Source organism: Anguilla rostrata, chromosome 2 (genome assembly GCF_018555375.3).
Source record: "Anguilla rostrata isolate EN2019 chromosome 2, ASM1855537v3, whole genome shotgun sequence".
Classification (NCBI taxonomy): domain Eukaryota; kingdom Metazoa; phylum Chordata; class Actinopteri; order Anguilliformes; family Anguillidae; genus Anguilla; species Anguilla rostrata.
In genome coordinates, this window is record NC_057934.1 from 73,754,911 (window position 1) to 73,775,875 (window position 20,965).

The window sequence follows — 20,965 nt, forward strand, 5'->3', positions numbered from 1 at the left end:
TTTACTGTGGAAATTTGGGTAAGGTACTCCATCTGGCGCCCTCTGGTGGGGAGCTGAGCTCTCAGCGTCACACAGCCCGTTTACAAAGGGCTCGACTGTAATTTAGGGCGATCATGTGACCCATGTCTTTACAGATCATTCCCCCTTTTTTAAGTGCTCAGATATGTGTGTGATGAGTTCAGATGGTTCCCTAGCGGGTCGGGGCGCTAACGTCCCTAAAGACAGAGGAGAAGACATGCTGGGCGGAACTAAAAGAGTGAGCTGCCTGGGGTACCCCCCACCCCCTCCCCAGGATCAGGGGGCTTTTGACTTTGAGGTCAGCAGTTTGACCCCTCCGGGCTGCCATCTGTCAGGGGAAGGCCGCGCTGTTCTCCAGCTCCGCCCAGCGTCAATAGGAATGCAGCAGTCGGGACAAAGGGCTGGAATGCAAACTGTTGCTCCCTCCCTGCCGCCCCCCCTTCCGCACTGCCCCAGCTGCAGGTCTGCACTTCAGTCCATCTGGAGCTGAAACTAAGCCCCCCCTCCTGCCCTGGACAGTCTGTCTCAGGGCCTGGTGTGCACACAGCACATATCTGGAAACTGACGGTAGAGTTTAAATAACCTTTCCTTTTCTGCTGGCCAGCTGGTCCTGTTCTCTCTGTCTCCCCCCCATCCCCCCAAGCCGACTTCACTGTCTGCCTTGGAAAGTTTTACTTATGAAGTGCATCGCTGTGAGCTTCTACTTCGCATACACAACACAATCTGTGGGACACAATGGGTCTGCTGTGAACAGGAGAGCTATACAAGTTTGAAGAAAAAATATCAATATGCAAATAGGCTTCAATGACCTGTGTGTACATAGCACTTTATTTGGATCTTTGTTCTTCTTGGTTAATTTGGGCATATTTGGGCACTACACCCATTCCTACATCTGGGGGTCTCCCAGAAACTCCCATGTACCTTGTGTAGCAGGGGTTGCTGAGTCACATGTTCAAAATCCACTTTGGACTCAGGAAAATCTCAAACTCATTTGTTACACTTGTACCATTTAGCTATGACATGTGGGTCCTTCAAAAGTTTTTAAGATGCATTTCTTGTTATTAATACAATATATTATGTATTAATATAAAGGTTTACTTGATTTGCTTTTATATTTTTGTTGTTGTTACCCATATCCATTTATTCAGATCTTAAGTATAAAAATAGTATGTTTCAATACTTGGCAAAATGCATTTATTTATTTATTTATTTATTTATTTATTTATTTATTTATTTGCTTTTATTGGATTTTGGTCTTTCAGCTGTTGATGTTGAACTATCCTTTCACAACTTCTGGGGAAAAAAAACAGTACTGATGGATTACTGGATTGGATTGATTATTTCTAGGATAAGGCAATGTTTAAAAGTATAGTTTTTATACTTCATAAATAAAGTGCTTATCTTTGCTGAGGCCAGTCGGCCAGTCTATAATGATATTTGTAACAGAAGCCAGGATGTTTCTTGCTTTGTTCCATTTTTTTGTTAGAATTATTGCGGAATGAAACAAATAGTTACTCCCTGACTCCAAATGAAGAAGGTTAATCTTTCCTGCAAATTAACATTTGTACAGGAATTCTCCTTTATTACGAATCTCAATTAAGGCTTCCGCTGCACCAGCAAATGCGAAAACATCTGCCGCTTCAAACTTGTGAGCACGCCCCCTGCAAAGGCAACCAACCTTACATCTTAGCCACGCCCTAGATAAGCAATTTTTATAACAGAAACCCCTTACCCACCAATTGTAGCCTTAGCTAGCGAAAAGTGACGCCCAACAACGCCAATCGCCGGTTTCGATGGGCGGAGCTCAAATGTTTCTGTTGTTACAGCGAAAATGTTGTCCCTCATTCTCTATTTCAACTGCCGTGGGACGTAGTCAGTTAACTACTGGATGTTAAGCATCAGCTGCTGGAAGTTCTGTTTTATGTGATTCTGTCGGTGGTTGCATGTCGTCTGTAGTCATTTTCGCGACAGAAATCGTTTAATAGCTGCACAGTACAGAAACACATCAGTCCGTGATGGGAAAAGTGAAAGCCATTTTACTGTGCGTTGCATAAAGATGCATCAGTACGGAGCTTGCTGGATAGTTCGCTTGCTATTCTGTAACGTATTTGACGAGATAAGAACGTAATTTTTATTGAAAGCGGTGGCTGAAGTCGATCTGTAGGTTCCTGTTGCAAAAGTAGTGCATTTAACCATACAGCGTGACAGGTGGAAGACTTCCCTGCTAATATTAGTGGGGTTAGTGGAACCCTGTAGCAAATACATGTCCATTTTTCATTCTCTCTGTGCTTTACTTGTATAGCCTACTTTTGTTGCTTCTTTGTGGAAGAGTGTAGCTATTCTTTGACGCTTGTCCATTTTTCTTTATGAAGAATATTTAAGCATAGTATCGAATACTTATTTAATAGTGTGTCATGTAACTGGCTAGCTACAACACTTTTTTCCCATTATTGTATCTAGCTATATTAATGACGTGCTCATACCGTATGCAATGCATATTCTGTGACTAGCTGTCGGCCAAACCTGCAGACAAGCTGTAGAGTTAATGTAATCCATTTAACAGCAGTGGTGATTAACATTAATTTGGTGGAACTTTCGAAGACGACTATTGATTTAGTAACTCACCGTCAGTCTTTGAACTCAAATTTTATTTTCGTTGTTATCTTGAATTGCCATTACTTTGGGCAGAATCACCGGCGAGTAATAACTTCTGGTAAGTCAGACTTCTATTAGCTACTTATTCGTAATATTTATAATCATGTTCATATTAAAATTGAAATGCTGCCTAGCCATATCGGATACCTCGTGTTTAATTAAATATGTTTGTCGGAAATGTTTCTATATTGTTCATTATTGTTGTTGTTGTTGTTTATAATCACAATTATTATTTACCATTGGCATTTTAGTATACATAGTATATACAGCTGTCAGTAGTTAGTGGTAATAACAAGACAAGAATAATATTTATCGTTCAGATGTTTCTGTGTGGCAGTGACGCCTTGAAATGCATGGTTGCACTGATCAACAAGATTCACTGTGCCTGGCAGTAGGCCTATTATAACATTGGTTTCTCTCGACCCCCTCAATCCTTCGCAACCCTGCTCTCCCCTCCTACACGCCAATGCGCGACTGATGACTGATTGCCTTTAGAGATGCAGTACACATAAACCTGGAGTCTGGAAGTCTGATAGTTATTGACTCCAAGGTTGCCCTGTGCTGTTACACGTTGGCAGTTTTTTTCATCGATCAGACAGGTTGTTTTGATGGGCTTCCTTAAAAAAACGAAATGTGTATTTTCCTTGGTTTGAGGGGCACAATGCAAGTGCACAGGTGCCACTCTCGTCTGTTCTTAGATCGTCGCTGCCAAGCCTAAAGCCGCCCGCGTTGTCTCATGAAACTTCGTTGTTTGTTGAAAGCTAAGGTTTGTTGCCGGGGCAACCTGCCTTTAATCTCGGAGCCTTTTAGGACGCGAGTTTGTAGAGTTTAACCTGAACCGCACATCAGCCCGACTTCACCGTTCATTTTGCCTGTTCCGGTCGGTTGCTCCGTGCAGCTTTTGGCGATGTCGGAACGATGCCCCTGGCGCAGCAGAACGTAGGCCTACCGATGTCTTGGCTGCATCGGGGATTCGGCGTAAATGTTGTAGTGAATATGGTGACACGGTTGTGAGTAATTCCGCCCCTTTGTCCATTTATGCGGTTGTCAAAGAGAATAGGGCGGCCATGTTTGGATTGCTTGGTTGCCCGGGGCAACACCGTCTGACGAGGAAGAAGCTGTATTTTTAAAGAGCGGATTCCTGCACCTGCTGAAGGGCTGCGGACACTGTCTGAGTCATATTTGAGGCCTTGGGGCTGTGCAGGGTTAGTACTGAAGCTAAGCAGGACAGGGCTTAGTTAGCGTGACTGGACTTGGTTAGTTCTGTGGTCTCATACTGAGTATCCTGGCAAATTACAGTCTCCCTATCTCCCTGGCTGTCTGTCTGCAGGTCCCGATAGCATGCACGCTGCCCACAGCCCCGGCGCTGTACCCGTGGGTGTAGCTGGGGATGGCCCGGATCTCTGCCTCTCCGGCTCACAGCTGGCCGTATCGCGCCGGCCCAGCAGCGCATCGCCGGGGAAACACTTCTCCCGCTCGGTGTCGGTCTCTGTGGCGGGCGACGGCAGGGGAAAGCGGAACACGCTGGTAAGCAACCCTGTAAACAGCCGCGCGAATCCATAATCCTGTGACTCTGTTCTGTGCCTATTTATGTGTGTCTGTGCATGTGCGCACATCTGTCTGGCTGTCCGTCTGTATTTGTGCATGGTTATTGGGGGTGTATCGGTATATTACTTGAATGAAAGAGGATATGTTCTTATGCATTTTTACAATAAAAATACTTTTGTGGTGATGTGTTGATAATGTATATGTGATAACGTGAAGCTGTTGGTGTTGTAATGAAGCTAATGATGTTGTAAAGCAGCTGACGGTGTTGTGTTGAAGCTGTTGTTGTAATGAAGCTGATGTTCTTGTGATGAAGATGATGGTGTTGTAATGAAGCCGATGGTGTTGGGAGGAAGCTGATGAGGTTATGATAAAGCTCACATGTTGTCCCTAGGCTGAAGTTGGACTGGGAAGTTCCCGCTCTATCAAGAACCTACGGCGCTCTAACAGTACCACACAGGTCAACCAGCGAGCTGACAACAGTGTGAGGTACCGGTCCACCTGTCACTGCAAGTTACACATCGGACAGCCTGTCACCTCCAAAACACTGTTACAGACAGCCTGTCAACTCCAAAACACACTGTTACAGACAGCCTGTCAACTCCATAACACTCTGTAACAGACAGCCTGTCACCTCCAAAACACACAGTTACAGACAGCCTGTCACCTCCAAAACCCTCTGTTACAGACAGCCTTTCAACTCCATAACACTCTGTTACAGACAGTCTGTCACCTCCAAAACCCTCTGTTACAGACAGCCTTTCAACTCCATAACACTCTGTTACAGACAGTCTGTCACCTCCCAAACACTCTGTTACAGACAGCCTGTCACCTCCCAAACACTGTTACAGACAGCCTGTCACCTCCCAAACACACTGTTACAGACAGCCTGTCACCTCCCAAACACACTGTTACAGACAGCCTGTCAACTCCAAAACACACTGTTACAGACAGCCTGTCACCTCCCAAACACAGTTACAGACAGCCTGTCACCTCCATAACACACTGTTACAGACAGCCTGTCACCTCCAAAACACAGTTACAGACACCATCTGAACTCCAAAACATTTTGTTACAGACACCATCTCAACTACAAAAAATTCAGTTAAATGCTATAGGCCCAGTCTCTCTGGAGTAGCATGTGCTAAATGCTACAGGCTCAGTCTCTCTGGAGTAGCATGTGCTAAATGCTACAGGCTCAGTCTCTCTGGATTAGTGTGCTAAATGTACAGCTCATCTCTCTGGATAGTGTGGCTAAATGACAGCCACTCTCTGGAGTATCATGTGCTAAATGCTACCGGCTCAGTCTCTGGATTAGTGTGTGCTAAATGCTACAGGCCCAGTCTCTCTGGATTAGCATGTGCTAAATGCTACAGGCCCACTCTCTCTGGAGTAGCATGTGCTAAATGCTACAGGCTCAGTCTCTCTGGATTAGTGTGTGCTAAATGCTACAGGCCCACTCTCTCTGGATTAGCATGTGCTAAATGCTACAGGCTCAGTCTCTCTGGATTAGCATGTGCTAAATGCTACAGGCCCAGTCTCTCTGGATTAGCATGTGCTAAATGCTACAGGCCCAGTCTCTATAGATGGCAGTGTGCTAAAGTGTTCCCTCTAGGGTTTTCAACACACTTGTCCATGGTTATGGTTATAAACTTTGTTGTACGTCGCTCTGGATAAGAGCCTGTAATGTAATGTAATGTAAATGCTACAGGCCCACGCTGGCATGTGGTCATGCTGTCATGGAGTACATTGGAGCTGTAGGAGGCTTGTTGCTGGACTTTCTCTCCAGCTGCCCCCCTCCCCCAACCCCAGGGGGGGGCGTGGCATTGTGCTGAGCTGCTGTTGGGGAGGTGACAGGGTCGGGGGTCAGGGGTTGGGGGCAAGGTTTCTCCCAGTGTGTGTGCTGGGACCCCATTGTTTAACAGTAGCCCCCCCCCAGCACGCCTCCCTGGTTTTGTTGTCAGGGTGAGCATGCAGGCTTGTCTTCAGAAGGCCAGCTGCCAGTCAGGGTGCCGGCAGATGCTGGTGGGCGGGGCCAGACTTTGGGGGGGCAGGCTTTAGATGTGTCTGTGTCTGGCCCCATGTTGGGTTGGGAGGCTGTTCGGTTTTCTGGGGTGAGTGATGGGGTCACGCTGTGCACGTGTGATCCTAACTGAACCCCTCCCCCAGGAAAAAGGGGGTGAATGGAGCTGCTGCTTTTGCCCCCTCTAACTTCCCCGTAAGAGCACGCTTCCACATCGGACTTCTGTCCATCGGAATGCCTTCTGAGGGCAGTATGAGATGTGATTGGTTCTTACAGGCGGCCAATCAGAAAAAGGAGGAGGTGTGGTCGTTTGCAGTAGGGTGTGCAATCCTGAACTCCATTCAAGATGTAAATATATTACATTTGGGCAACAGTCCATTTTGGGACATCACTGAAATTAAAATCAGCAACTTTAATTACACAGGGGACTCCCGGCTGAGTTTGACCACCCCTGGTCTTGGGGTTAGGGAAGCGCGGGACACACCAGCACCCTATCCCTGTGCTCCTGTTCAGTGAACACTGGAGGAAGAATGCTTTGGTGACCTTTGACCTTGTGTTGTGGCCTCAGGGAGGAGTCGTCGGAGGACTTCCTGTCGTTTTTTGACCGCAGTCTGGATGGCAGGAGGAAGCTAGCCAGCCTCAGCAAGACCTCTCCGGACCGCACCACCTGGAACATTCTGGTACCTACCACCTTCCCACAATCCCCTTACATCGCACGCACACTCACACACCTGTTTGTCTTCACTGGCCACAGTGAAAGGCTGCAAAGTAACTCTTTTGCCAAGATGCATATAATTTTTTTTTTTTGAGTGTGTGCTCCTGTTCTTTGTATTTATATGTAACATCATAAGAGAACGTCTCTCTCCCTCTATTCTATGAACATGTCGAATGACCAGTGCACACCAATACCCATATCTCCCTGTCTCTCTCTCTCTCCCTCTTCGCTCTCTCCCTTCCTCCCTCTTCTCTCTCTGTCTCTCTCTCACTCCCTCTGCCTCTCCCTCTCCCTCCCTCTTTTCTCTCTCTCTCATACCCTGCCGTCTCCCCCCCTCCCTCTTTTCTCTCATCCATCAGGATGACCAGCGCGGGTTTCCAGCCCCCCAAAGCTTGCTAGTGCGCAGCATAGGTCCACGGGCAAGAGGAGAGGCGAAGTTGCACTGCCCCCATTCACTAGCCACATAGTGTAGGATGGTAGCGTTGGCACTGTCTCACCTGATGTGGTGCATGCTCAGGTGTGCTCATGGATGTAGGTCATGTTCATGGATGTGGTCATATTCATGGATCTAGTCATGTTCATGGATGTGGTCATGGATGTGGTCATGCTCATGGATGTGGTCATGGATGTGGTCATGCTCATGGATGTGGTTGTGGATGTGGTCATGCTCATGGATGTGATTGTGGATGTGGTCATGCTCATGGATGTGGTTGTGGATGTGGTCATGCTCATGGATGTGGTTGTGGATGTGGTCATGCTCATGGATGTGGTTGTGGATGTGGTCATGCTCATGGGTGTGGTTGTGGATGTGGTCATGCTCATGGATGTGGTTGTGGATGTGGTCATGCTCATGGATGTGGTCGTGGGTGTGGTCAGCTCAGTTTAGCAGCAATTCAGAGTGTTTGGCTGTGGCCTGGTCGTCTCCCTGATCTGTCACAAACCTTTCAGGAGCAACAAAGGAGCTGTGGGCAACGCCGTGACGACCATCCTGCACAACAACCACTCAGACCAGCCCCTCACTCCCAAGAGCTCCAATCAGAAGCCTTCCTTCAAGTAGGCAGAATCCAGTGCCCTGTTCCTGCATGACGGTCTGCTATTTCCTGGAGCATTGCTCCCTCTAGCAGTTCAAAACCAACATGACATCTTAACTTCCTCCCTTCCTCTCTCTCCCTCTCCTCTCTCTCTCTCCCCTGCTCTCTCTCTCTCCCTCTCTATTCAGTAATATTATGAAAGCTACAGCCCGTGAGGAGAGTCCAGTGGAGGGTGGATCTTTGACGAAATCGCAGAAGAACTTCTCGTCCTCCTCCAATAACAACAATGCCTCCTGCAGCAGCCCCTCCCAGATCGGCAGCCCCACCCTGTACAGGAGACGTGAGGTCACAGAGGAGGAGGCCGAAAGGTGATGTCACTGTCCTGTCACTGCAAAGCATCATGGGGACTTTCTTGGCATCATGAGATGTACAGATCAAGGGGTAACACTTTACAATAAGGTCACATGAATTGGCATTAACTAATGTAGTTGTTAATTACTAACTACTGAAAGGTTCATTTGTACAGCTTTGTTTGTATGTATTTGTACATTATTAATTTACGTTAACGGCTACATTAGTTAATGCCAGTTCGTATTGGGATTTTTAAAAACGTTTATGTATTTATAAATGGTTAACTAATTGTAAGTTTATCCTATGTTTTGATAATGTATGAGTAATCTTTTGACTAATACATTAGTGAATATATTTGTTAACTACTAACCGGAATTAATCTATTTGCATATCATTAATTCATGTTATCTACGTTAGATAATGGCAGGTCATGACCTGATTGTAACGTGTTACCGATCAATGCTGTAGTAGCCATTGATGAAGACAGTCAAGAGTGTTTGTGTTGTATGGCCTGTTTGTGTGTGTGTGTGTGTTTATGTATGTTTTACTGTACTGACACTGTGTGTGAGTGTTTGTGTGCCTGTGTGTGTGTGTGTGTGTATGTGTGTTTATGTATGTTTTACTGTACTGACACTGTGTGTGAGTGTTTGTGTGCCAGTGTGTGTGTGTGTGTGTGTTGTTGTACTGACTCTGTGTGTGTGTGTGTTTGTGTGTTTTACTGTACTGACTGTGTGTGTGTGTTTTACTGTACTGTGTGTGTGTTTTTCTACTGTATTCTGTGTATGTGTGTGTGTTCTACTGTACTGACTCTGTGTGTATGTGTGTGTGTGCTTTTTTTTCTGTACTCTGTGTGCGTGCGTGTGTGTGTATGTGTGTGTGTGTGTGTTTTACTGTACTGACTCTGTGTGTGTGTCTGTGTTTTTTACTGTACTCAGTCTGCGTGTGTGTGTTTTTTTCTGTACTCTGTGTGTGTGTGTGTGTGTGTGTGTTTTTACTGTACTGACTCTGTGTGTATGTTTGTGTGTGTGTGTTTTTACTGTACTGACTCTGTGTGTATGTGTGTGTGTGTGTTTTTACTGTACTGACTCTGTGTGTATGTGTGTGTTTTTACTGTACTGACTCTGTGTGTATGTGTGTGTGTGTGTGTGTTTTTACTGTACTGACTGTGTGTGTGTGTGTGTGTTTTTATTGTAATGACTCTGTGTGTGTGTGTGTGTTTTAACTGTACTGACTCTGTGTGTATGTGTGTGTTTGTGTGTTTTTACTGTACTGACTCTGTGTGTATGTGTGTGTTTTTACTGTACTGACTGTGTGTGTGTGTGTGTGTGTGTGTTTATTGTACTGACTCTGTGTGTATGTGTGTGTGCAGGTTTATCCAGCAGGTGAACCATGCTGTGGTCACTATCCAGCGCTGGTACAGGCGCCATGCTAAGAGGCAGCGCGCAGGCCGGGCTGCACTGGAGCGCCTGCTTAGCACCAGCAAGAAGGTATGGGGGTGGGGCCTGGGGCAGAGCCTGGGGTTGAGTGTGCTGGGCGGCCTGGTGAGGTGCCTGGGGGGGCTGAGGTTGAGTGTGACCTGGGGCGGGGCCTGGGGTTGAGTGTGTCCAGGGGGCGGGGCCTGGGGTTGAGTGTGTCCTGGGGGTGGGGCCTGGGTTTGAGTGTGTCCTGGGGCGGGCCTGGGGTTGAGTGTGTCCGGGGGGGGGCCTGGGGTTGAGTGTGTCCTGGGGGTGGGGCCTGGGTTTGAGTGTGTCCTGGGGTGGGGCCTGGGTTTGAGTGTGTCCTGGGAGCGGGGTCTGGGGTTGAGTATGTCCTGGGGATGGGTCTTGGATTTGAGTGTGTCCTGGGGGCGGGTCTTGTAGTTCAGTGTGTCCTGGGGGCGGGGCCTGGATTTGAGTGTGTCCTGCAGTACAATACTGCAGTACTGGCATGTCAGTGCTATTTGAGCAACAGTACAGACCTCGCGCTGGGTTGTCAGTGCTGTTTAATTAGGAGTACAGACCTAGCGCTGGGATGTCAGTGCTGTTTGAGCCACAGTACAGACCTAGCGCTGGGATGTCAGTGCTGTTTAATTAGGAGTACAGACCTAGCGCTGGGATGTCAGTGCTGTTTGAGCAGAAGTACAGACCCAGCGCTGGGATGTCTGTGCTGTTTGAACAGCAGTACAGAGCTAGCGCTGGGATGTCAGTGCTGTTTGAGCAGCAGTACAGACCTAGCGCTGGCATGTCAGTGCTGTTTGACATGCTGTGTGCGTGAGGAGCAGGAGTCAGTGGGTATTGAAACAGCAGAGAAGAACCATAGACGAAAGTCGGCTGTTTGAGAGCAAAGGACAGATCCTGCGTCTGGAGCTCAGTGCGCCATTTACATGCAGTACAACCACAGGACATGTCACACTAGCTGTTTGAGCAGGATGACATGCACACCACACCGCAGGATTTCTTGCCGATGCTTTGGCAGGTAGCGATCCTATGTTCTGGGATGTCAGTGATGTTTAATTAGGAGTACAGACCTAGCGCTGGGATGTCAGTGCTGTTTGAGCAGCAGTACAGACCTAGCGCTGGGATGTCAGTGCTGTTTGAGCAGCAGTACAGACCTAGCGCTGGGATGTCAGTGCTGTTTGAGCAGCAGTACAGACCTAGCGCTGGGATGTCAGTGCTGTTTGAGCAGCAGTACAGACCTAGCGCTGGGATGTCAGTGCTGTTTGAGCAGCAGTACAGACCGAGCGCTGGGATGTCTGTGCTGTTTGAGCAGCAGTACAGACCTAACGCTGGGATGTCAGTGCTGTTTGAACAGCAGTACAGACCTAGCGCTGGGATATCAGTGCTATTTGAGCAGCAGTACAGACCTAGTGCTGGGATGTCAGTGCTGTTTGAGCAGGAGGACAGACCTAGCGCTGGCATGTCAGTGCTTTTTGAGCAGCAGTACAGACCTAGCGCTGGGATGTCAGTGCTGCGGTCCTGACATGGCTGTTGTTGCTGTGAAGGAGCAGGAGTCGAGTGGGAAGGAAATGATTCTGCAGAAGAAGAAACCAGAGGACAGGAAACGGGTTCGAGAAGAGAAGGCACGGCTCGCTCGTCTGGCAGCCATCGAGGTGCGACCACTGTCTCACATGCAGTCACACACACAGAGACACATGTACACACACACACACATACTCACATTTGCAGGCACATGCACATGCACACCCACACCCGCCAGGGATTTTCTTGCCGCGATGCTGTGCTGTGGTTAGTTGCTGTATCACATGGTGGACAGATGACAGATTCCAAGAACTTAAAAAACAACGGAAATTCTTCAGAAAACAAGAAACGTGGTAACAGACAACCAAAAACCACCCCCGGCGAAGTCAGGGCAAAAGGAGTCTGTAGAAAACAAACATTCAAACAAACCATTGCAGCCGTACAGAGGAAGTATCCTTTGGTCTGAGAATAGGGCCCTTTTATAGAAGGGCCCAAGATTTGTTAATGGATAGCAGCCAAGCTAAGTGCAGTGCGCCTCAGCTGCCGCCCTACCTGTGAGTGGAGCTGGTGCTGTCCATGGTGCTACGGCTCTCCTGTGAGTGGAGCCGGTGCTGTCCATGGTGCTGCAGCTCTCCCAGGTTGCTAGAATACCTGGTTCACCTTCCTGGTACCACATTACTTATAGAATTCCAAGATAGCCACCTTGATCATTTTTCTGTGCTGCCTTGACAGCAATGTGACTCTCGGCAGTACTAAAGCCTGTTTTTGCACAGTGGATTACGAACGTTTAAACATGCCCCGGCCGCAGTGCTCCAGAGTGGGACCTCAGGGACAAGGCGATGATGATGGTGATGAAGAAGAAAGCTAGTGTGCTGCTGCACTGCTCTGTGAACTCAGAACTGCAGATCTGTGTCTGCGAAGCTTGCAACAGTAGGCCGCTGTGAGACTTCCAGTTTCAGGCTGCCTGTTAGAATTTTTCAAACTTTTTATGCCAAAACAAGAGGAAGTGCTCGTGCTGTTCAGGAGAATCATTACATTTTCAGAACTTTGAATTCTGAGCGTATCCGCTTGGCAGGACTGCAGAACCGTACATTACGCAGATTACCGTTTACTAAACGTAATACTGCTAGAGCCAATTAAAATGTATCAAGTATTTTGGGAAAAAACTTAATAAATATAATGGATTTGAGTATTTTGTAGTATTTGAATCAGAAGCATTTGCCCTTGATATTGTGGCTGGGGTTTAAGCCTTGCATGATTTTGATTGAGATACCACCTTTGCCTGATTTGGCGGCAGGGAAAAACTTGCACGCCCACACACACACACACACACATACACATTCCAAGCAGACTTTGGTAGAGACTGATGATGGCTCTCTCTCTCTTTCTCTCTCTCCCCCTCGCTCTCTCTCTTTCCCTCCCCCTCTCTTTGTCACTCTCTCTCAGGAGCTGCAGCAGAAGAGGGCCCAGCGGGCGATAGAGGTGCAGCGGGTGGTGGGGGCGGAGCTTGCTGCGCTGAGACAGACAGGGAAGGTGGGCCGCAGGAAAGCTGCCAGGGCGTTGCATAGCAACAAGAGCAGCGGCTCGACCATGGACATCAAGGCCAAGAACACAGGTGAGTAAAGCTGGTTCAGTGTCCATCGGAGGGCCCTTGGAGGACTCTGATTGGTGAAGACCCACTGGAGGGCTCTGATTGGTGGGGGAGGGATGTAGCTAGTGGAGGAGAGATGTAGTTGGTGGAGGAGGGGTGTAGCTATTGGAGGAGAGATGTAGCTGGTGGAGCAGTAATGTAGCTGGTGGAGGAGAGATGTAGCTGGTGGAGCAGTGATGTAGCTGGTGGTGGAGAGATGTAGCTGGTGGAGGACAAATGTAGCTGGTGGAGCAGTGATGTAGCTGGTGGAGGAGGGATGTAGCTGGTGGAGCAGTGATGTAGCAGGTGGAGGAGGGATGTAGCAGGTGGGGTCGGGATGTAGCTGGTGGTGGAGAGATGTAGCTGGTGGAGCAGTAATGTAGCTGGTGGAGGAGAGATGTAGCTGGTGGAGGAGAGATGTTGCAGGTGGTGGAGAGATGTAGCTGGTGGTGGACAAATGTAGCTGGTGGAGCAGTGATGTAGCTGGTTGAGGAGGGATGTAGCTGGTGGAGCAGTGATGTAGCTGGTGGAGGAGAGATGTAGCTGGTGGAACAGAGATGTAGCTGGTGGAGGAGGGATGTAGCTGGTGTGAGAGATGTATGTGAGAGAGATGAGTGGGAGTGGATTAGCTGGTGGAGGAGAGATGTACCTTTGTGGAGGAGAGATGTAGCTGGTGGAGGAGGGATGTAGCTGGTGGAGGAGGGATGTAGCTGGTGGAGCAGTGATGTAGCTGGTGGAGGAGGGATGTAGCTGGTGGAACAGTGATGTAGCTGGTGGAGGAGGGATGTAGCTGGTGGAGGAGAGGTGTAGCTGGTGGAGCAGTGATGTAGCTGGTGGAGGAGGGATGTAGCTGGTGGAGCAGTGATGTAGCTGGTGGTGGAGAAATGTAGCTGGTGGAGAAGGGATGTAGCTGGTGGAGCAGTGATGTAGCAGGTGGAGGAGGGATGTAGCTGGTGGAGGAGGGATGTAGCTGGTGAAGGAGGGATGTAGCTGGTGGAGCAGTGATGTAGCTGGTGGAGGAGGATGTAGCTGGTGGAGGAGGATGTAGCTGGTGAGGAGGGATGTAGCTGGTGGAGGAGGATGTAGTTGGTGGAGGAGAGTATGTAGCTGGTGGAGAGGATGTAGCTGGTGGTGGAGAGATGTAGTTGGTGGAGGAAGGTGTAGTGGTGAGGAGGGATGTAGCTGGTGGTGGGAGATGTAGTTGGTGGAGGAGAGTGTAGCTGGTGGAGGAGGGATGTTGCTGGTGGTGGAGAGATGTAGTGGTGGTGGAGAGGTGTAGTGGTGGAGGAGGGATGTAGCTGGTGGAGGAGAGTGTAGTGGTGGAGCAGTGATGTAGCTGGTGGAGGAGGGATGTAGCTGGTGGAGCAGTGATGTAGCTGGTGGTGGAGAAATGTAGCTGGTGGAGAAGGGATGTAGCTGGTGGAGCAGTGATGTAGCTGGTGGAGGAGGGATGTAGCTGGTGGAGGAGGGATGTAGCTGGTGGAGGAGGGATGTAGCTGGTGGAGCAGTGATGTAGCTGGTGGAGGAGGGATGTAGCTGGTGGAGGAGAGGTGTAGCTGGTGAAGGAGGGATGTAGCTGGTGGTGGAGAGATGTAGTTGGTGGAGGAGAGTTGTAGCTGGTGGAGGAGGGATGTAGCTGGTGGTGGAGAGATGTAGTTGGTGGAGGAAAGATGTAGGTGGAGGAGGTGGGATGTAGCTGGTGGTGGAGAGATGTAGTTGGTGGAGGAGAGGTGTAGCTGGTGGAGGAGGGATGTTGCTGGTGGTGGAGAGATGTAGCTGGTGGTGGAGAGGTGTAGCTGGTGGAGGAGGGATGTAGCTGGTGGTGGAGAGATGTAGGTGGAGGAGGTGGGATGTAGCAGGTGGAGGAGAGATATAGCTGGTGGTGGAGAGATGTAGCTGGTGGAGGAGAGATGTAGCTGGTGGAGGAGGGATGTAGCAGGTGGGACAGTGATGTAGTTGGCCTGTGGTTGGCAGTGTAATGCTGATCCTCTATCTCTGCTCCCTCACAGATTCCAGTGGCAGTGTGGCAGCTGATCATGATGACCCCTCCAGTATGAGGGCCAGTTCCCCCCCATGCACAGGTTCCCAGGTAAGCCCCCCCCCACCTGCTCCTGGGGCCTCCCAAAACATTACCAGTCTATCATGCAATGGCACTCCGAACTCTACCAAATCATCATCAGCATTTAATTGTGTTGTGGTAGATGCAGTGAGTTCATATGCAGTGAGTTTGTATGTGTTGTTGTGGTAGATGCAGTGAGTTTATATGTAGTGAGTTTGTATAGAGTGAGTTTATGTGAGCTTATGTGTGTGCTGGAGGGGGCGACAGGGCCAGTGAGTGTGGAGGACCACCAGCAGGGGGAGCCATGCAGCAGACCACAGTCTAAAACCACCTTGACTGAGCTGCTGGACACACTGAAGCTGCTTGAGGAGGAGCCAGAGCCCAAGAGCTTCAGGAAGGAGAAATATGCCTGGATCGACGAGGTGTGTGTGTGTGTGTGTGTGTGTAATCTGTGTGAGTGTGTGTGTGTGTAATCTTTGTGCTGTGTGAGTGTGTGTGTGTATGATCTTTGTGCTGTGTGTGTGTGTATAATCTTTGTGCTGTGAGTGTGTGTGCATGTGTATAATCTGTGTGTGTGGGTAATCTTTGTGCTGTGTGTGTGTATGATCTTTGTGCTGTGTGTGTGCGTGTGTGTGTGTAATCTTTGTGCTGTGTGTGTGTGTGTGTAATCTTTGTGCTGTGTGTGTGTGTGTGTAATCTTTGTGAGTGTGTGTGTGTGTGTAATCTGTGTGAGTGTGTGTGTGTAATCTTTGTGCTGTGTGTGTGTGTGTAATCTTTGTGCTGTGTGTATGTGTGTAATCTTTGTGCTGTGTGAGTGTATAATCTTTGTGCTGTGAGTGTGTGTGCATGTGTATAATCTGTGTGCTGTGTGTGTGTGTGTGTAATCTTTGTGCTGTGTGTATGAGTAATCTTTGTTCTGTGTGTGTGTGTGTGTGTGTGTAATCTTTGTGCTGTGTGTATGTGTAATCTTTGTGCTGTTTGTATGTGTAATCTTTGTTCTGTTTGTATGTGTAATCTTTGTTCTGTGTGTGTGTGTGTAATCTTTGTGCTGTGTGTGTGTGTGTGTGTAGGATGGGGACTCCAGCTCTCTGACAGCGGATAACCTGCAGAGGCATGGTCAGCTGAGTCAGATTCCTGCTCTACCAGAAGGGGGTGCCCTGCTCTCTCAGGCCAAACTGCACTCCATCATGAGCTTCCTGGACGAGATGGAGCAGTCTGAGCAGGAACCGCCCCGCTCCGTCGCCTCAGGCTCCCACAGAGAGGTGAGCTGCCGCTCCGCAGGTTAGCGTGTTTTTTTGGTGGGAGGGGTTTGGGTGTTTGGAGGGTGAGGTTTGCGTCTTTGGAGGGAGGGGTTTGGGTGTTTGGAGGGGGGGCTAAAGCTCTAGATTTTCCCTGCTCAGGTGCTGCTGTCGGAGGAAGAGATGGGTGGGGCTCAGGTGGGCATCGAGCAGGCAGTCGCCACGGCCGCTGAGGTCACGACCTCCATGATGAGTCTGAAGCTGGAGCTGGAGGAGAAGAAGCGCACTGTCAACATGCTGCAGACTGCCCTGGTACAGACCACACATGACCACAGACCGCCCTGGTACAGACCACACATGACCACAGACCGCCCTGGTACAGACCACACATGACCACAGACCTGGTACAGAACATGTGATCACAGACCGCCCTGGTACAGACTACACATGACCACAGACCTCCCTGGTACAGACCACACATGACCACAGACCGCCCTGGTACAGACCACACATGACCACAGACCACCCTGGTACAGACCACACATGACCACAGACCGCCCTGGTACAGACCACACATGACCACAGACCACCCTGGTACAGACCACACATGACCACAGACCTGGTACAGAACACGTGATCACAGACCGCCCTGGTACAGACTACACATGACCACAGACCTCCCTGGTACAGACCACACATGACCACAGACCACCCTGGTACAGACCACACATGACCACAGACCACCCTGGTACAGACCACATATGATTACAGACCGCCCTGGTACAGACTACACATGACCACAGACCACCCTGGTACTGACTGCAGACACACACACCTGTAACACACACACACACACACACCTGTTGCACACCTGTAAGTGTCTCCTTGGTGACCCACATTCAGGCTCAGCAGCGGGAGCTGACCATGCGGCACGTGAGAGAGACGGAGAAGGAGCTGGGCAGGAACCTGCAGCTGCAGAAAGAGCAGTACGAGACCACCATCCAGCGGCACCTGTCCTTCATCGACCAGGTACGCCCCCGCTGTCATACAGGTATGCCCTCGCTGTCATACAGGTACGCCCCCACTGTCATACAGGTACGCCCCCGCTGTCCCCACTGTCATACAGGTACGCCCCCGCTGTCACACAGGTACACCCCCGCTGTCACACAGGTACGCCCCCGCTGTCCCCACTGTCATACAGGTATGCCCCCGCTGTCACACAGGTACACCCCCGCTGTCACACAGGTACGCCCCCGCTGTCACACAGGTATGCCCCCACTGTCATACAGGTACGCCCCCAATGTCCCCATTGTCATACAGGTACGCCCCCGCTGTCATACAGGTACGCCCCCACTGTCATACAGGTATGCCCCCGCTGTCATACAGGTACACCTCCGCCGTCCCCACTGTCACACAGGTACGTCCCCGCTGTCCCCACTGTCATACAAGTACTCCCCCGCTGTCATACAGGTATGCCCCCACTGTCACACAGGTACACCCCCGCTGTCACACAGGTACGCCCCCACTGTCACACAGGTGCGCCCCCACTGTCATACAGGTACGCCCCCACTGTCATACAGGTACGCCCCCGCTGTCATACAAGTACGCCCCTGCTGTCAGACAGGTATGGCCTCGTACTGACACAGGTACACCATCACCCTCACTCTGACGCAGGTACACCCGCGCTCTCATACAGGTACACCTTTGCTTTCAGACAGGTACACCCTCGCTCTGATACAGGTACACCCATGCTCTGATACAGGTACACCCTCACTCTGACGCAGGTACACCTGCTCTCTCATACAGGTACACCCTCACTCTGACGCAGGTGCACCTGCGCTCTCATACAGGTACACCCTTGCTCTCAGACAGGTTTAGTCTCTTAGGTAGGTGTAAGGTGTCTCTGACCTCTGACCTTTGACCCTGTTGTGGTCTCTTGCAGTTGATAGATGATAAGAAGGCCCTGAGTGAGCGCTGTGAGACCATGGTGACTGAACTCAAGCAGGTTGATCAGAAATACACCAAGAAGATCACCCAGATGCAGGAGCAACATGACCTGGTCAGTCTTTCCCTCCCTCTCCCTCCTTCTCTCTCTTTTCCCCTCTCTCTCTCTCTCTCTCTCTCTCTCTCTCCCCACTCTCTCTTCCCCACTCCCCCGCTCTCTCCCTCCACTCTCCCTCTCCCCCTCTCCCACTCTCTCTCCCTCTCTCCCACCCCACTCTAACTCTCTCTCCCACCACTGTCTCTCCCCCACTCCCCCTCTCTCTTCCCCACTCTCTCTCTCCCTCTCTCCCTCCCCCACTCTCTCTGCCTTTCTCTACCCTTTCTCTCCCTCCCTCTCTCCGCCTCTCCCTCTGTCGTAGTGCTGCTCTTAATGCTTCGCCTCTTCCTCTCTCCCTCCCCGTCCTTCTTTCCCTCTCTTTTTCATTGCTCTCTCTCTTCTGGCTGTAGGTTTGGCACATTCTGGGTCCCTTGTGTGAGGTAAACTCTTTCGCCTTCCTGAACCACTATTCATCCATCTTCTTCGCCTCCATCTGGTCTTCCCTTTCCCCTGCCTGCTGGCCCTTAGAACCCATCCATTCATCCCTGTTTCCCCCCGATCTTCCTGCCTTCTGCACAGCTAGAGATCCGTACTAACACACACAGGTCTTACAGAACCGTACTAACACACACAGATCTTACAGAACCGTACTAACACACACAGGTCTTACAGAACCGTACTAACACACACAGGTCTTACAGAACCGTACTAACACACACAGGTCTTACAGAACCGTACTAACACACACAGGTCTTACAGATCCGTACTAACACACACAGGTCTTACAGAACTGCTAGAGATCCGTACTAACACACACAGGTCTTACAGAACTGTACTAACACACACAGGTCTTACAGAACTGCTAGAGATCCGTACTAACACACACAGGTCTTACAGATCCGTACTAACACACACAGGTCTTACAGAACCGTACTAACACACACAGGTCCTACAGAACCGTACTAACACACACAGGTCTTACAGAACCGTACTAACACACACAGGTCCTACAGAACCGTACTAACACACACAGGTCTTACAGAACCGTACTAACACACACAGATCTTACAGAACCGTACTAACACACACAGGTCTTACAGAACCGTACTAACACACACAGATCTTACAGACAGCCGTACTAACACACACAGGTCTTACAGACCGTCTAACAGACACAGGTCCTACAGAACCGTACTAACACACACAGTCTTACAGAACCGTACTAACACACACCAGGTCTTACAGAACGTTAACTAACACACACAGGTCTTGCAGAACCGTACTAACAGACACAGGTCTTACAGATCCGTACTAACACACACAGGTCTTACAGAACCGTACTAACACACACAGGTCTTACAGAACCGTACTAACACACACAGGTCCTACAGAACCGTACTAACAGACACAGGTCTTACAGAACCGTACTAACTGACAGATCTTGCAGAACCGTACTAACAGACAGGTCTTGCAGAACCGTACTAACAGACAGATCTTGCAGAACCGTACTAACAGACAGGTCTTGCAGAACCGTACTAACTGACAGGTCTTGCAGAACTGTACTAACAGACACAGGTCTTGCAGAACCGTACTAACTGACAGGTCTTGCAGAACCGTACTAACACACACAGGTCTTACAGAACCGTACTAACACACACAGGTCTTACAGAACCGTACTAACACACACAGGTCCTACAGAACCGTACTAACACACACAGGTCTTACAGATCCGTACTAACACACACAGGTCTTACATAACTGCTAGAGATCTGTACTAACACACACAGGTCTTACAGAACCGTACTAACTGACAGGTCTTGCAGAACCGTACTAACAGACAGGTCTCAAACGCTAACACACACAGGTCTACAGAACCGACTAACACACAAGGCCTACGACCGATAACACACACAGTCTACAGACCGTACTAAACACCGCTAGAACCGTCTAACACAAGTCTTACAGAACGTACTACGTCTTGCAGAACCGTACTAACAGACAGGTCTTGCAGAACCGTACTAACAGACAGGTCTTGCAGAACCGTACTAACTGACAGGTCTTGCAGAACTGTACTAACAGACACAGGTCTTGCAGAACCGTACTAACTGACAGGTCTTGCAGAACCGTACTAACTGACAGGTCCTGCAGAACCGTACTAACAGACACAGGTCCTGCAGAACCGTACTAACTGACAGGTCCTGCAGAACCGTACTAACACACACAGGTCCTGCAGAACCGTACTAACAGACACAGGTCCTGCAGAACCGTACTAACAGACACAGGTCCTGCAGAACCGTACTAACTGACAGGTCCTGCAGAACCGTACTAACACACACAGGTCTTGCAGAACCGTACTAACAGACACAGGTCCTGCAGAACCGTACTAACACACACAGGTCCCACAGAACCGTACTAACTGACAGGTCTTGCAGAACCGTACTAACAGACACAGGTCTTGCAGAACCGTACTAACAGACACAGGTCCTGCAGAACCGTACTAACAGACACAGGTCCTGCAGAACCGTACTAACAGACACAGGTCTTGCAGAACCGTACTAACTGACAGGTCCTGCAGAACCGTACTAACAGACAGAGGTCCTGCAGAACCGTACTAACAGACACAGGTCCTGCAGAACCGTACTAACAGACACAGGTCCTGCAGAACCGTACTAACAGACAGAGGTCCTGCAGAACCGTACTAA

At 49.6% G+C, this 20,965-nt stretch overlaps 1 protein-coding gene across 1 annotated transcript in view; it reads left to right on the forward strand.

The window, feature by feature from the left end:
- The first annotated feature begins 1,827 nt into the window (after window positions 1-1,827).
- The window catches only part of cep131 (centrosomal protein 131), a 34,649-nt gene continuing 15,511 nt past the window's right edge, over window positions 1,828-20,965 (forward strand). The window contains exons 1-17 of the mRNA XM_064323464.1: window positions 1,828-2,731; window positions 4,004-4,200; window positions 4,613-4,707; window positions 6,810-6,978; window positions 7,492-7,755; window positions 7,846-8,009; window positions 8,176-8,355; window positions 9,708-9,825; window positions 11,319-11,426; window positions 12,742-12,910; window positions 14,935-15,014; window positions 15,242-15,406; window positions 16,055-16,246; window positions 16,385-16,534; window positions 17,126-17,251; window positions 18,165-18,281; window positions 18,674-18,703. Of these exons, the coding sequence (XP_064179534.1) occupies window positions 4,015-4,200; window positions 4,613-4,707; window positions 6,810-6,978; window positions 7,492-7,755; window positions 7,846-8,009; window positions 8,176-8,355; window positions 9,708-9,825; window positions 11,319-11,426; window positions 12,742-12,910; window positions 14,935-15,014; window positions 15,242-15,406; window positions 16,055-16,246; window positions 16,385-16,534; window positions 17,126-17,251; window positions 18,165-18,281; window positions 18,674-18,703 (2,313 nt within the window). The 5' untranslated portion in view covers window positions 1,828-2,731; window positions 4,004-4,014. The remainder of the gene's footprint in view (window positions 2,732-4,003; window positions 4,201-4,612; window positions 4,708-6,809; window positions 6,979-7,491; window positions 7,756-7,845; window positions 8,010-8,175; window positions 8,356-9,707; window positions 9,826-11,318; window positions 11,427-12,741; window positions 12,911-14,934; window positions 15,015-15,241; window positions 15,407-16,054; window positions 16,247-16,384; window positions 16,535-17,125; window positions 17,252-18,164; window positions 18,282-18,673; window positions 18,704-20,965) is intronic.